At 44.5% G+C, this 15,811-nt stretch overlaps 1 protein-coding gene across 1 annotated transcript in view; it reads right to left on the bottom strand.

The window, feature by feature from the left end:
- The window catches only part of FHOD3 (formin homology 2 domain containing 3), a 469,133-nt gene that overhangs the window by 179,137 nt on the left and 274,185 nt on the right, over positions 1–15,811 (bottom strand). The window contains 1 exon segment of the mRNA XM_042961930.1: positions 14,803–14,897. Within this exon segment, the coding sequence (XP_042817864.1) occupies positions 14,803–14,897 (95 nt within the window).

The raw sequence follows: 15,811 nt of genomic DNA, 5'->3' as shown, positions 1-15,811 counted from the left end.
GGAGGCACCGTCAGCCCAGGGGCCTTCCCTGCACAGGTCACAGGTCGCCCACCCAAACTCCCAAACCCCCCAGCTGAAGATCAGCTGGCCCTGGGGGCTACCTGGCAGCCTGGTGGGGGCAGGGGATTCCAGGTCACCTCCCTCCCAACCCTCTGGGGGCTCCTGCTGCAACTCATCACCTATAGTCTCCCTACCCTGAGCCTCGATTCCCTCCCAGAACCTCCTCCTAAAGGAACTCACCCACCAACTCTCTCCGGGAAATGGGGTCAAATCACGCATCTAAGAAACAAGGAGCTCACATCAACATACTAGGGACACATGTAGATCTTACTAGGAGCTTGGAACATCGTGCACTCCAGTGAATACTGGAAATTACCCTTGTTAGGGTTGCCACTGGCCTCCATGTTGACCAATCTGATGGTTACTTCTCTGCTCATTTCAACCCCTAACAGCACATGACACAATTGCTCCACTCCCTCCAAGGACCATTTCCTCTCACCCTGGCCAACCTCAGCCTCTTACCTGAGTGGCCACTCCTTTGCTGGCTCCTTCTAGAGTATCCAACCTCTAGGTGGGGGGAGGCCTCAGAGTTCACTCCTGCATTCTTTCCTTCTCTTTCCATACACTCCCTCTAAGTGATCCCTTCCAGTCTCTTGGCTTTAAATTCTGTCTACGACCTGATGCTAACTATTGCACTCCAGTCCTGACCAAATTCCCGGGCTCTGGCATCGCTCCTCATATGCTAACAAGTTCCTCAAATTCAGGTGGCCAAAAGAGAACCCTTGATCTCACGTGTGCTCATTCCATCCCATCGACCATTCCAGCCTGCTCCCTCCACTCCCCATGTAGCATGAGGCCCTGCCACCCAGTGAGTGGCCAGTGGGGGGTCACCCTGTACTTCTCTCACCCCATCCCCACAGCAGATCCATCCACAAGGGCTGTCAGATCTTCCCTCAAGAACCGCCCTGAATCCATCCACCTCTCTGCTTCTCTGTCCATCCTGGACCACTGTAAGAGCCTCTTAAGTAATTCCAGACTGGTCCCCACCTCCCCTGATGTCAAAATGGACAAAATTTAGCTGGAGTGACCACCACACTCTCAACCCTCCCTTCCCTGCCCACCGAGCTCAGGATGGAATCCACTCCCACAGCCTTTACAGCTTGGTCCACCTGTGACTCTCTTTCCTGCCCAGTGTGCTCCCTCCATCTACCCTTTTGCAGTCATGTGATGATGTGTTTTTAACCTACTAAAGCTTGTTCATGACTCGAGGCCTTCTCACTGGCTATTTTCTGCCCGGAATCAGTTACCACAGGACTGGCCTTTCCTTATCCTTCAGGTATGAAAAATTTCCCCTCATGGGAAATGCCTTCCTAACCCCCTTCATCCAAAAGGACTCCTTGGTGACTCTTACATCGGTGCATTATATTCTTCCCATCCTTTACCACGACCTGAAATTGCAACATATGCACCTGACCTTCCTCTACTGCCCCCAGCCAGGACATAAGCTACCTGGCGGCAGAGGTGCTTTATGCAACACACCAGAAGTGTCATCTGTCCTGGAAAAGCTGACTGCTCAGGACTGCACGTGAGGCTTGTTCTTCGAATGCAGTCCCCCTCAGGTCACGTGGAGCACTCACCTTGGCCCGGGCTTCTATCCTCCACAACAGCCTAGTCCTCAGCGATACTGCCCACCCCCCATCCACCCACCGCAATCGTCTGGAGGGCAAGCAGTGCTTTCGGCTTCCATTCTAAACGTTACATCCTTACCACAATGAACACTGAATTCTTTAGAGGCCTTTGACCTCTTCAGAGGGTTTCTACTTTCATAACTTGAGTCCTGCATTCAGTCCCCTGCTCCTGGACTGAATTCCTGAGTATTTTTTTTCAACCACAAGGCTGGGGGTAGAAGGGGAAGGCAAGGCATAATGAACTGTGCTATCTTTGTATGTTTAGAGCTACAGACATTTCTTCAAGTAAATAAAATCTAGCAAGCCCAGGCGACTTCCTCAGTGGGCGGCCTATTATTAAGTAGATTAAGCCTTCTCAGTGCCTTCCTGGGCAAGATCTGGGCTGCTGCCCTCCTCACTCCCCACCCTGCAGGGGCCCTCTCACATCCCTCTCATCAGTGTTCCTCCTGAGCATCTCTGTGGTCACAAGATCTTGGCCAACACAGTCCCAGGGACCCAGAACCCCTTAGCCACTCTCCCTCATGAAGCTTATTTTAAGAAACCACTGTTTTCTAGCAAAGTCTTCTTTTTTTTTTTTTTTTATTGGTTTCAACATGTCTATTCATGTCTACTTCTCCTTTGCTGTAAAGGTTCTATTTGGAGTTCTTTTGGCATTGTATTTGTGTTTAAAAAAAAAAAAATCCCAAACTCTTCTGATTCACGATTTTAGGCTTCTATGAAATTGGCTTCTATTGAGCCTAAGTGTGTATTTGTGTGTGTTTGGAAGCCTTACTCTGTGAAATTAATAACAAACATGTTCGACAGTTAAACTACTTTAGAAAAAAGAGCAGAATGTGAATTTATGGAAATGCATGGTACTAATTGCAAGCATGTCCTAACTAATCACCAAATACGTCCAGCAGGACTTCTCCCCAGAAATACCTTATTAGCATTACTGTAGAGACTTGAAAGTAATAAAAGCACATGACTTTAAAAGGTTTCTACATCAACCCTTATTTATCCAGAAATCATTTCATTTGATGCCCACAAGTATCTGGAATGCAGTCAAAACCCTCCAAAGCTTTGGAACAGCCACAGTGGAGGCCACACACCCATCCCTCCAAGTCCAAACACGCTGCTCATCTCAAAGCTCTTAAAAATCTACTCTAGGTTCCACTGCACTTATCTTGGACACATCCTAATAGAAATGGCTATGGGGATTGCCAGCCCGTATCCACTGGGAAGGGACGAACCACAGGACGGTGACAGGTAAGGAGAGGCAGGCCCAGCATGGCGGCAAGAGCAAGGACCGTGAATGAGGAAGGTGGGAACAGGTGACACAGGTGTCCGTGCACACACACCATGGCATGGCTCAGCCACTGAAAGCCCCTCAAAGGGACAAGGCGGCGTCCCTGCAATATGAGCTGGATTTTCAGCTCTGCCCCGTGCTCCTTCATGTTCTAATGACACGTTCCAATGCAGTGACTCACAGGTTCACGCACTTGCCCATCTGTCTACGACCGAAGGAATATCAGTAAGAATTGATTCTCATTCTGAAGGTACATCAATCACATGAGAAGGTGAAGCAACCAGTCATAAAACAGTTACATGAGTACAGGGCAAAAAGGAGTCCGTCTGAAAAGCAGCGGCTGTAAGACAAATGGGCAAGTTCTTCGCGCACCTGGAGGATCAGAGGGGCCACCCGTGAAGGCTACCAAGGAAGAAATTCAGAACACGGATGGTGGTGGAAGGGCTGACCCCATTTAAGGTCCCTCCTGCCCCAAGATGCTGTGCTGCTTCTTTGACAATGTTGAGTGCTTTCCAGATGCCCACCACCTGTGAGGGAGTGAGAAAGTCATGGCCCTGCCTTCAAGGGCATGGTCATCTCACTGCTGAGAGAAGACTCAAAATACCTCCACACCACATGATTGAACATTATCTGCACAGGCACTCAGAGCCAGGCTGCTGAGGACAGAGAGCACTTGCCAGAAGACAGCCGTTTACAGTGGGGAGGGAGAGTCGGGGGAACAGGGTCGGAGCTGATCCAGCCGCCTGTGGGCTTCCGTGCAGCACAAGAGCTGTGTGTCAGCCTTTGGGATCGTACTCCCGCAAATAATCCCACTCCCTTAGGGACAGAGGGAGCACACCGGGGGTCCAGATTCAGCCTTTGAGCTACACGTTACCTACATTTTCTGTAATTACATGCTAGGGGATCCCAGTGCTCTATTTTAACACTGTCCATTATAATAAACCATGCTTCATATCGCTTTAAAACACGTAGCTAAATCATAGTCTTTAACAGGACTCTAGACAACCCCTGTGTTACAAGGGCAGGATGAGAACAGGCGGCCAGCTGTGAATTGTGCTCCTCATAAGTATTTAGCACACTTTGGGGGCAACAGGGCTGAGGTTTACTTTCAGCTGCAACCATCATCTTGCACTCTGTTCTTACTCAGCATAAAATAGAAGCCATGAACCTTCAGGGGAACAGAGCTGCCCCAGGGATGTAACATTTGTCAGGTCAAGCCTCTGTCTGGGGACTGAGCCTCCGGGTTCCATAAACGACTTGGGGATCCAATGTCACCTCCATGCCAGGAAGCTGGGCCTGGGGGAGGGGTGGCAGGATACTGTTGACATAGGACTTTCCCTTTTATTTTCTGGGCCAACCCACAGAGAGGGTGTGGAGTCAGCCAGTACAGAACCCGGGCAGCTGCGTTTTAGATAAAATATAACTACCAGATGTACAGAAAAGGCATAAAAGCCAGTTTCTCAATAATTTTGCACATTAGAGCAAACGAACTCCCTTTGTGTTTTATTGTACTTAGAGAAACACAAGAACTATACTTAGAAGGTCAAATATGCTGCTTATTAGGTAGAAATAAAAGTATTCCAAACAAAATTTCCAAATTCCTACTCTTCTAAAAATTCAACAACCATAAAAAGAAAACAATTTCCAAACCTCAGGATTTAAATTACAAAGGGGGTTAGAAAAACATGCTTCATTCTATTTGTTTCATTTTCCACTAAAAAGCATAGATACATGTTCTGGAAGTGGATGCTGGTTATTAAAACCGAATTAGAAATTATTTATTTCTGAGAGAGAGACAGAGCATGAGCAGGGGAGGGGCAGACAGAGAGAGAGGCACAGAATCTGAAGAAGGCTCCAGGCTCTGAGCCGTCAGCACAGAGCCCGATGCGGGGCTCAAACTCACAGAGTGTGAGATCACGACCTGAGCGAAGTCGGATGCCCAACCAACTGAGCCACCCAGGCACCCTGGATATATGGACTATTTTAACAACAACAAAGAGTCAAGCGACTTAAGATACTTTTAAGTCCTTCACACTTAAATACTTTATCCCAATGACATATCCTTGAGCTCAGAATCCCTAAGCCAGGAGTTCAGAATCCCTGAGCCAGAAGCTCAGAATGGGCCCTGGAGCCTTTGTAACTGGTTATCAAACAGTCCAACAGATACCTCTGACCCTGTATCTGTCCCCTTCTAAGATGCTGCCTGCAAAATGAACTGGGTCTGGTCAGAAATACAGTGTGGGCCCAGGCAGATTACGGGAGTACAGAAGTCTGGGCCAGGGCTTTGTAGGTATCTGGCACAGGGAGAGGCATGTAGAGACCAGGGCTGGTGCCTCTGCCTGGACAGGAAGTCACCTGCACTAAATCCATGTGCTATGGCCTCCAGGCCTGATGGCTGACCTCCTTATGACCTGATGGAATTTGCAGAAAGGGAACCAAACTACATTTGTGATTCATGTAGTAGCCAAGTTTGAGTCTGGGAACCCTGTAAGTGTTTACGAGCTAACGGAGAGGAAATCTTGCAGAATGTAACACAGCAGAGTATTCAGAAGTAATTAAATATCAAAATAATAAAAAATGCTACCAGTGAACATTTTCTTTCTATTGAGATAAACTTCTGGGGCTTAGCAGGAGGTTTCTTTAAAGAACAATGAATAAAAGTGGACAAGGTCAGAAAACACCCCCTTTGCTAACTCTCTCTTAGGATACTCAGTGTAATTATGAAGAGTTAGTTGATATGAGGGAACATATATCCACTGATATTGTTAACTAAGGAATACCAAAGCCTCCACACTAAACTACTGCCTTAAAGAACACCCTGGTAACATCTGCCAAATGAAGGAGGGAAATCAACAACTTTGGATACTTGTCCCGTTAGTGACATCCCTACTCTCAGATGCAAAATCTCATGTTCTAGAAGGCTACCTAACCTGTCACACGACTAATTTCTGAAAGACGTCAAAAGAAAACACAAAGGCCAATCTGATTCTTTCTGCTATACTATGGGGAGTCCCATCTTTCCCTCCGGTGCAAACACATAAGCCTTGGGGAAATGCTACAAATATTCTCTCACGAGCTATAATCAAGGTTAAAGAGCTTTCCTAAGTAAATAATCAGCCCTGGAAACATGACAGAGGACACCACAGCCAGCTCCCATCTCCTTAGAGTGGGTGGAGGAGGGCTGGCCGGTGGAGAAAGGCTGTGGGGAGCAGGGTTAGCAGTGCTGGCAAAAGCAAACCTGAGCTGATAGGGCCACTCCCAGGCTGGCTCGCAGAAGCCGACACTTCCTCCGGTTCTCCAGCCCATCCAACTCTCCCAGAGCGTTGCTTCCCGAGGAACAGCACATGGGCTGCTCTGGGATGTCTGCATCACCCCCAGATATTCTCCCGTCTTAGAACCACCCATCCCTAGACTCTCCAGAATCTAGAACACAGCTGCTAGTCCTTGACCAAATGCCCTAAAAAGGCAGAAGGGTCAAAGTCCCCTTGCTTCTGTTTCTCTTGTTCATGGGGGATCTTGCTTGCAGAAATTAGTAAGCTACAATTCCAGGTTATCCACAAGCCTCTTTAGAGTTATGGTTCCTACTGCCTATCAGCTCCCTGAAGATGATCATCTCAAAGTGGATTAAAGACACTGCTGTCCAGTCCTGTGGCTGGAGAGCCTTTCTGGACCAGATCCCCTCGGCACGCTGGCTCCTGTAAGGTCTGGCTTGAATCTCTGGTCTCTCTCCCTGACATCTTCATAAAATAACAATGAGTCAAACTAGGTCTTCTCTTTTTTTTTTTTTCTTTTTCTTGCACTGAGATTATCCTCATATGGACATCCAAGAGATCATATAGGTGAGAATTAGTTTTCTAGTCATATGTACCCAAATAACCAGAAGGACAGCAACAGCCCTAAGGGGAAGAGAGCCCTTTGTGTCCCCTATCTCTCTAACACAAATATTACTTAAACATTCCATCGAAACTTGTATAATTTTTAAAATTCTTACCTAACGGAACGATAAACATGGAAAAATATTCAAACACAACCTCATTTACTAAACATGTTAACATCAAGTTAGTAACAAAGCTCTTTAAATGCTATAGCATCAAACAAATTGATTAACACAAGAAAAGCCCAATGAATTTAGTACATTTCTGTAACTATTACATAAGCATTTAACATGTTTTTAAAATAGTATGATGACCCAGGAAAATGCTTGTAATACAGTGTTAACTATGTAATAACGTTTTAAAAAATTAGAAGAAAATGTACAAAGTTAGTCATTGAATCTATATAGAAGTATTTCAGGTGATTTTTTTCTCTTCTTGTATTTCTAAAGTTTTATACAAAGAGTATATTACACTTATGATCATAAAAAAAAAAATCAAAGTTTTACAAATGCGAAGTCCTCATGCCTGCTCTCAAGAAAGTAAGCAATCAACAGGGGCGCCTGGGTGGCTCAGTAGGTTAAGCATCCAACTCTTGATTTAGACTCAGGTCATGATCTCACATTTCTTGAGTTTGAGCCCCACATCAGGCTCTGCACTGACTGTGCAGAGCCTGCTTGGGATTCTCTCTCCGCCTCTCTGTCTCTCTCTCAAAAATAAATAAACTTTAAAAAAAAAAAGAAACTAAGCAATCAACAGACAGATTTAACTTAACTTTGGAACTCTATGATGTACAACAATCTATATGTTAAAAACTCTGCTGGAAAAGGTGGACAACGTGCATGAACAAATGAGAAATTTCAGTGGAGGGAAACTAGAAAGAGTCAGATGGAAATGCTAGAAATAATAAGCACTGTAAAAGACATAAAGAATGTATTTCTGAAGCTCATCAGGAAGACTTAACGAAGACAAGCTGAGCAAAGACAACAGAAACTTCCCAAGATGCAACAGAGGAAAAGAGAGTGAATCAGTTTTAACCGTGTGAAGCATATTTTGATGTCAATCACAAACGACACTTTAAAGCCCCAAACTTTCCCTTCCCGGACAGAAGCCAGATGCAAGAACATCTTAATAAGCATCCTGCTGAAGGGAAAATGATTCTAATGAAGGTACACAATCTCAATTTCTTCATGTCAAGCTCCAAAGATGCAGAAATTAAGAATCTTGGAAAACTATGTCCCTCAAACAATAGCACATCTGATGCTCCATTGGAGGGATAACAGGTATTCAAATAATGGCTTATCAACATGGCAACTATATTTTACTTTTCACATTTGAGCATATAAATTAATATACTCCTGCATAATACTTTTAAGAATAAGTGAGCATAACATGTGACGTTCTGAGAATTTACAATGCAGGCATCTCACACAATGCAAAGTTCATGTCCCAATTTTCAGAAAGAAGGATTATAGATGAAGCTGAAAAATTTATATCCTACACTTCATTAAACCTTCTAACTGATCCCTGGCAACATGTTCCAAAGGCTTTCTGGATGAAAGTCTCATAAGCACTTAGAAAAGAGAGAGAGACACCTGGGACCAGCAGTTTCCAGGTGAGCAGGTTCTGGCAAGCTGAGGCCACCTCCTTCTTTAAACAGGAGGTTGAGGGAAAAGAGGTGAGGGAAAAGAGATGTTGATTTACAACACTGGACACTTGTTTGCAGATACAATGCTCAGTGTACCTATTCTTCACTATTATTATCCCCATTTTATCATTTATTAAACCATTCTATAGATGAAAAAGCAATCCACCCAAAGGATCATACAAGTGTATTTGGTCTCAGGGATCTGCACTTAACAGCAGATGCAGCATACGTTGACTTTGGCTTTGGAACTCAATGAAGAAATGAGGCTGGATGATCAGAGTTCAGCGCCTTCCCACTAAAATGGTCTAAAAATGACTATTAGTGCCAACCTGCAAGCTGCACGGGCTTATGCATTCCTTGGCTATATCGATGTTTTGGTTAATGGCAGAGAAATTCTGCTCATTAAATTTATGTTAAATAAAACTAGGACTGGGGCGCCTGGGTGGCTCAGTTGGTCGAGTGCCAACTTTGGCTCAGGTCATGATCTCCCAGTTTGTGGGTTCAAGTCCTGCATCGGGCTCTATGCTGACAGCTCGGAGCCTGGAGCCTGCTTCAGATTCTGTGTCTCCCTCTCTCTCTGCCTCTCCCCTGATCGTTCTCTTGCTCGCTCTCTCTCTCTCTCAAAAATAAACTAAAAAAATTTTTTTAAACAAAAACAAAAACCCTAGGACTAACAGTTAACATGATGAATAGCCAAAGCAAAACGCAAAATCATCTTAAGGCTGGAACTCTGATGATACCAACGGGGAAAAATGCAAAGCTCGGCATCTAGGTGTAAGTCAATCACGGAGATGCAGAATGGAAGAAGCTGGCATATCAAAAACAAAAACCCTGGGAAGTTTAGGGCATTATCAGTCTAATTTGAGCTAGCACCCAGGGCTGCCGGTGAAAAGCCTAATCAATCAAAAGTGGGATGTGTAGAAGAAGGATGCTATATCCAGTATGATGAGGAACTGCAAATTATGTCACCAACGACTATCTGTGGAAACAATCAAGCTGAGCTTGGACAGGGTGACATGCTAACTGCCTTTAAATACTCAAAGAGTTTCCAGGGAGGAAGTGACATTGTGTTGCTCCAGAAAGCAGTGCATGGTGTTTGTTTAACGCAACAAGAGGCATCCCTGGAAAACCCACAAGGAGGCGGGTTTTTTTGTTCTTTTTTTTTTTTTTTTTTTTAAATTTACATCCAAGTGAGTTAACATCTAGTGCAACGATTTCAGGAGTAGATTCATTAATGCCCCTCGCCCATTTAGCCCCCTCCCCCCACAACCCCTCCAGTAACCCTCTGGTTGTTCTCCATATTTATGAGTCTGTTATGTTTCATCCCTCTCCCTGTTTTTATATTATTTTTGCTTCCCTTCCCTTATGTTCATCTGTTTTGTATCCTAAAGTCCTCATATGAGTGAAGTCATATGATTTTTGTCTTTCTCTAATTTCACTTAGCATAATACCCTCTAGTTCCATCCACATAGTTGTGAATGGCAAGATTTCATTCTTTTTGATTGCCAAGTAATACTCCATTGTGTGTGTGTGTGTGCACGCGCGCGCGCACACACACACACACACACCACATCTTCTTTATCCATTCATCCATCGATGGACATTTGGGCTCTTTCCCTACTTTGGCTATTGTTGATAGTGCTTCTGTAAACACTGGGATGCATGTGTCCCTTCGAAACAGCACACCTGTATCCATTCAATAAATACCTAGTAGTGCAACTGCTGGGTTGTAGGGTAGGTCTATTTTTAATTTTTTGAGGAACTTCCATACTGTTTTCCAGAGTGGCTGCACCACTTTGCAGTCGGAGGTGTGGTCTGTTTAACGTCAGAGAGGTGGACGTGGGTCCCAGGAAGGAAGGCTTCCCACCAATTCCAGAGCCCAACAGTAACACTCCCTCTGCCTCTAGAAGTATCAGGAATGTGGCTGGTGAACATCAGAAACATCTTTAACAAGACTTCACCATTTCTTCAAGGCCAGGGTTCCATGTTATGTTACGTAACTCAAAAAGAGCTTCAGATCTCACTCATATGTGGGGCATCTGATGGATCAGATGCCATGCCAAGGGCTTGAGACCAAAGGGTGCACTCAATCTCCTCCCCTCCTCCTGGAGCAAATGGCACTATGGAGGAACCAGCTTAGCTGCCCTTGTGGACAGTGCCTTCACCTCAAAACCAGCATGTCAGGTGCCTGGGTGGCTCAGTTGCTTGAGCATCTGACTTCAGCTCAGGTCATGATCTCACAGTTCGTGAGTTCAAGCCCCAAGTCAGGCTCTGTGCTGACAGCTCGGAGCCTGGAGCCTGCTTCAGATTCTGTGTCTCCCCCTCTCTCTGCCCCTCCCCTGCTCACTCGGTCTCTCTCTCTCTCAGAAATAAGCATTAAAAAAAAACAAAAAACAAAAAAATAGTATGTCAAAGCTCTCCTGCCAACGAATCTCAATGTCCAACTTCTCTATTCCTACCAGAGGCAATGCCAGATTCCTGGCCACTCCGATTCAAAGCTGTGACCCTATCTTTGCTTTTACTTATCTATATCCAGAAACCCAAATAGAGGAAGCTATTCCTCAAGATGTCCCCATATCTCCAGTATTCGGTTTCCCCTGCAACTTGCGACCAGGTGTCACCACCTCACAGCTTTGCTACTGTGCGAGCATGCCTACCTCCAAACCATCAAAAAGGAAGTCCAGAGATCTGTGATCAGCAACCTGGGGCACAGCTGAAAAAAATTAGATTCCGTGGGGGTAGGGGCAGGAAAAGAAAGAGCAGGCTGAGCCAAGGTGGACAGCAATCCAGAGAGGGAAGTTTCCATGACTACAACAAGAGGCATCCCTGGAGAACCCACAAGGAGGTGGGGGACCCTGGGCCTCCCCCATAGGCCAGAAGGAGATCTATAAAGAGAGACAGACTTTCTGTGTTAGAGCGACGAAAGGCCATGCTGTACAAGCTGAATCATTTCACCCCAATTTATTGGACTTCAGATGTATGAAGAGAAAAAATTCCATACTGTGTGAGAAGTCAAGAGATGGGCATCTTCTCCCTACCTCTGACTGTGGAGTTTAAAGACGGGCTTTTGTAAATAAAATGAAACACTTTATTGAAAACACTTTCTTTTCTTTCTTTTTAAAAAGTAATTATTTGGCTGCAAATGCATAATTTTCTCCTCTGGCTATGAGTCTCAAATATCTGCAAATATGCATTGCATAATGACCCTCTGGCAGGCTGCAAAATCACATCTTGTTGCCTTTCATGGAAGGAAAATGAACAATTATGAAAACAGAAGGACAAGTTTTCTCTAACCCAAGATTTCATTTATCAGCTCCATTCCTGTTTAAGGCCAAAACAATACGAACTCAAGGTAAACCTTTTAGGTTCTGAGAAATCAGACTCTTAGTCAAAAGAAAGCCCTAGGACCGCTGGCTTTCCAGATTTCTTAATTTGAACTTGGAAAACCTATGTGTAAGGAGGGGACAGAGGCTTCCTTCCCCAAACCTAAAGGTCTCAGGTCTGTGCACCCATGTTTCTTGCAGATACCTTACTATCTAGACCTGGGGGTAAGGGGGATGTCAGGGGCCTCCATTACTGGTTTTGCAAATAAGAGGTGATCTCATCAGAACTACACTGAAAATCAATCTGCTGGCTGCTCCCACTGCTGACTTTCAGCCACCAGCCTGGAACTGAGCACACCCTGCAGAACAGAGCGAGTCCTTTAGCTGACATCACAGCGGGTGGATATAGGCTGCGAGTCACCCATGGTCCCCCTTCTAACAACACTGTAAGTTCCAACGCTCAGGCTGACCATGGGCTCTATTTTCTTGTCCTCATAGTGACCGGCTCAGTGCTGAGCACAGGAGCTGGAGACTACTATGGACCCTCCTTTGAAAAATCAAAGATGGAGAAAAAACCAGCACCGATCCAGTGCCGATGCCCCATGTGGCTGGGGAGGAGGAGAACACTCCACCTCAGACAGAGGCCTCGGGGAGAGATGCCCAGGGTCACGAACACTATGTGAAAGGAGGCTGGAAAAGCATAATTCCTACAAACTTATTCTTGAAGGCTTCTAATTTTAGGATTTCTCCATGTTACACAGAAATGCAAGAAGGAGGTTCCTTTCATTTGCTTTTCTTAAAAGAATGATTCCAAAGCAAAATCAACAGCATGGTGTTGCAATACCAAAGACTGAGTCCTCCTCCCATCTACTGAGCAGAGAAATGATCACTGTTGGGCCTGTTTCCTCTTTCTCTTCTCCTCTTTTTCTTTTCCTCCCCTGGGATCTCTCCTCTCACTTTTCTCCATCTCCCTGTCTTCCCTCCGTGACATTCCCTCTGTATCCTCGCTTCTTTTCTCCCGACCCACCACCTAGATCTTGCCTTTGCTCTATGCCCTTCTTGCTGATGAGCTAAAAGATGGTCACTTTTCCTACTGTAAGTATGTTAGGTTTTATTTCCTTTTAGAAATAGAGCTGGCTATTGGTGTTTTATCATGACTATAAATAAAGCTATAAAGATTTATTTGTCTCTAACATGTACCAAAAGTCCATTTCTATCACAGAATCTCCTCCCATCTCCCTAGATTGTGGGGTCTTCGAGACCATCCAGGGAGCCTTGGGAAGGGAGCAGTTTCCAAATGAACATGAAGCGTGGGGAGGGTTCCCAGCATAAGGAAAAAAACAGAAAACACTGAAACAGGATATGAGATATAAATCTTCCCCAGCCTGGCTAAATCAACCTAGTAAAGCCAGCATTTCATTCAGCATCTAAGGTCACCTACAGCAGTTTGTAAATAGATTCATTTCCATTTTCCATAGAAAACAAAACCAAAAACAAGAGAGAGAGAGAGAGAGAGAGAGAGAGAGAGAGAGAAGAAAAAATTATTAGTCTTCTGAGAGAAACCATGGCTATTTCTATTATGAAATGGGGAAAAAAATCGATCATCAATAATATGAGAAAAAGGAAAACTGAGAAGGAGATGTAAGGGTCAACCAAGGATCTGGGATGCAATGAGTCCTGTGTATCGGTGCCATCCACGGAGAAAAGGCCCTTCTCACGACACAAGGGCACCATCACCAGGACGATAGTCTGTAAGGACGATAAACCTCAAATGGAATCTGTTTTCGACACAAAGTCAAATCAGGGCTGAGTGTTCCTGAAGCACAGCAGAGTCTTTGGGAAGCAGGTAACAGGAGAGGTCAGGCCAAGGGATAAGACTCACCACCATGAGCTCGTCGCTGGCGCACACCAGCCTTGAGTGGCTCGCCAGAGTGGCGGTGGCAGTGAGGACAGGGATGGGAGCCGTTTAGGCTGACCACGTGCTCTCCAGACACACCCCCCCCCCAGAACATTATGTTGATTCTGTGACCTGTGCAAGTCCTCTAGTTGCCCCATGCAGGCCCTCTAGTTGCCCCTCTGCCTGACCCTGTTGCCCACTATAGTCAATTTCATCTCCTCCATGCTGCCCCACCCCACCCTCGCCCCAAAAGCTGACCACACTCCAGCCTGATCCACTTGTACCTACTCAGGACAGGATCCCTTCTTACTCTTCCTCAATCCCCCCTCCAAACGGCCACCTGAGGATGCAGGGAGGACCACGTCAGAGCCTTGCCCAGCTCAAGTGACGGGGTAGGTCTGCCTTGTTGGGGCACTTCCCGAGTGTGGGGCTCACAGCCAAGTCCTGGATGGATCAGGTTATCACGTGCCAAGATCCATGGGGGAAATCAGAGGATTCTCCCAACTAAGCACTCTTTTTCTCAACTACAAAATGGGGATGATGTTATTTATCTCATCACGGTCTCATTTATCTCATCACGGGTTAAAGGAGATAATGCTTATAAAACACCTACTATGGTGCCTGGGGCCTGGTCAATCTTTACTAACTGCTACTTTTATAACTGATGGTAGAGTTGAAAGGTGGTCTCAAATTCCTTCAACTACACAGAAGAATATGCACATACATATGCACAACACACACATATGTCCTTATGTAACTGAACATAAATGAACATGAAATGAAACAGATAAGATTGATACTATATCTCTAGCACAATTTTTAAATTAAACATTAAAAACTAGAGGTGCCAAAAGCATCTGATTAAAGCTTGAAAGAAGAGAACATAAAATGCATTAAAAATTCATAAACTTTTTGCAATTTGAAGGTATTTTAAAATCTGTAAAATAGTCATCCTCACTTCTACTGTTACAAGGCTGGAACCAAGCTAAATAGAATTTCTTTCCACAAAGCCATCTCAGAGAAAACAAAAAGAAAGGTATATGATATGCAAACTGAATTAAAAGTTCGACCATAACCTTCTCTTACCTTTGACCCAATGAGAGTGTACAGCCACTGAATGGTTTCATTGTGGTTTATTACTCCATTCATCCCATCCACATACAACATAATCTGGCCCAAAGCTACAGAAGAGAAGAGAAAAGGGAGGAGAAGTTATGGTTTTACATGTATATGCAATCTTCAGTGATCATAATGTCGGTTGAGATTTTCATATTTTAAGTACACGGTGTGTTACAAACTGAATCTGAAGAGATTTCCTGAGCTCTTCTGAAATTAGCTAAATCTCATCTCAGAGAGAAAGTCTTGACCGTGGCAGAGGAAGCAAGGGCTATTCCTGGTGTCCGGAAGATGCAATTAAGGTACCAAATACAGTGATTGTTGTTTCTGTGTGTCTTGATGCATAAATGCATGCTTTTATGTTTCTATATCTGTGTGCAGTCCCAGACGGGGCAGCCATACCCCTGGGACGGTGTCTGGATTGTGGCCTCCCACTGGGTCCAAGAGGAAAAATCAAGTTTTTAAAAGCAACCTGGCAGGTCTCAGGTGCTATGCAACCCTCCTGATTATCATTTTAATCCTTTAGATAAGAGATAAATACGTATTTTATTATTTGTAATTCCTTTAAAAGACTGTTCAGATTCTTTTAAATCTCAGAAAGCATGAAAAAAATAATTTTTCAGACACCAAGCCCCAAATTCTTAGTTAAGGAAAAGACAGTCACTGCATATTATCATTTTTCACCAGAAAGAAAAGATAGGCCATATTACTGCCTTGTAAAAAAAAAAAAAGTATTAACTTTAATTTTTCAGTTCCCGTAATATCAAAATCACTTGGGATTCTAGATAATGAACAAGTAAGTTACATACATGACATAAATAGGCTTTCTTAGATCACGGTGACCTCCTAAATCCTTTCACCCATCATTAATTGGCAAAGGATTAACATTTTCAGGCAACACTTTTTTTCATGGTCACAGGACATATCATTTTAGAAAAGTGGAAAATACGGAAGAGTGAAGTGAAAATAATTCAATAAT

Source organism: Panthera tigris, chromosome D3 (genome assembly GCF_018350195.1).
Source record: "Panthera tigris isolate Pti1 chromosome D3, P.tigris_Pti1_mat1.1, whole genome shotgun sequence".
Classification (NCBI taxonomy): domain Eukaryota; kingdom Metazoa; phylum Chordata; class Mammalia; order Carnivora; family Felidae; genus Panthera; species Panthera tigris.
Note: the sequence above shows the minus strand (reverse complement) of the source record. Positions and strands in the feature narration are given on the sequence as shown.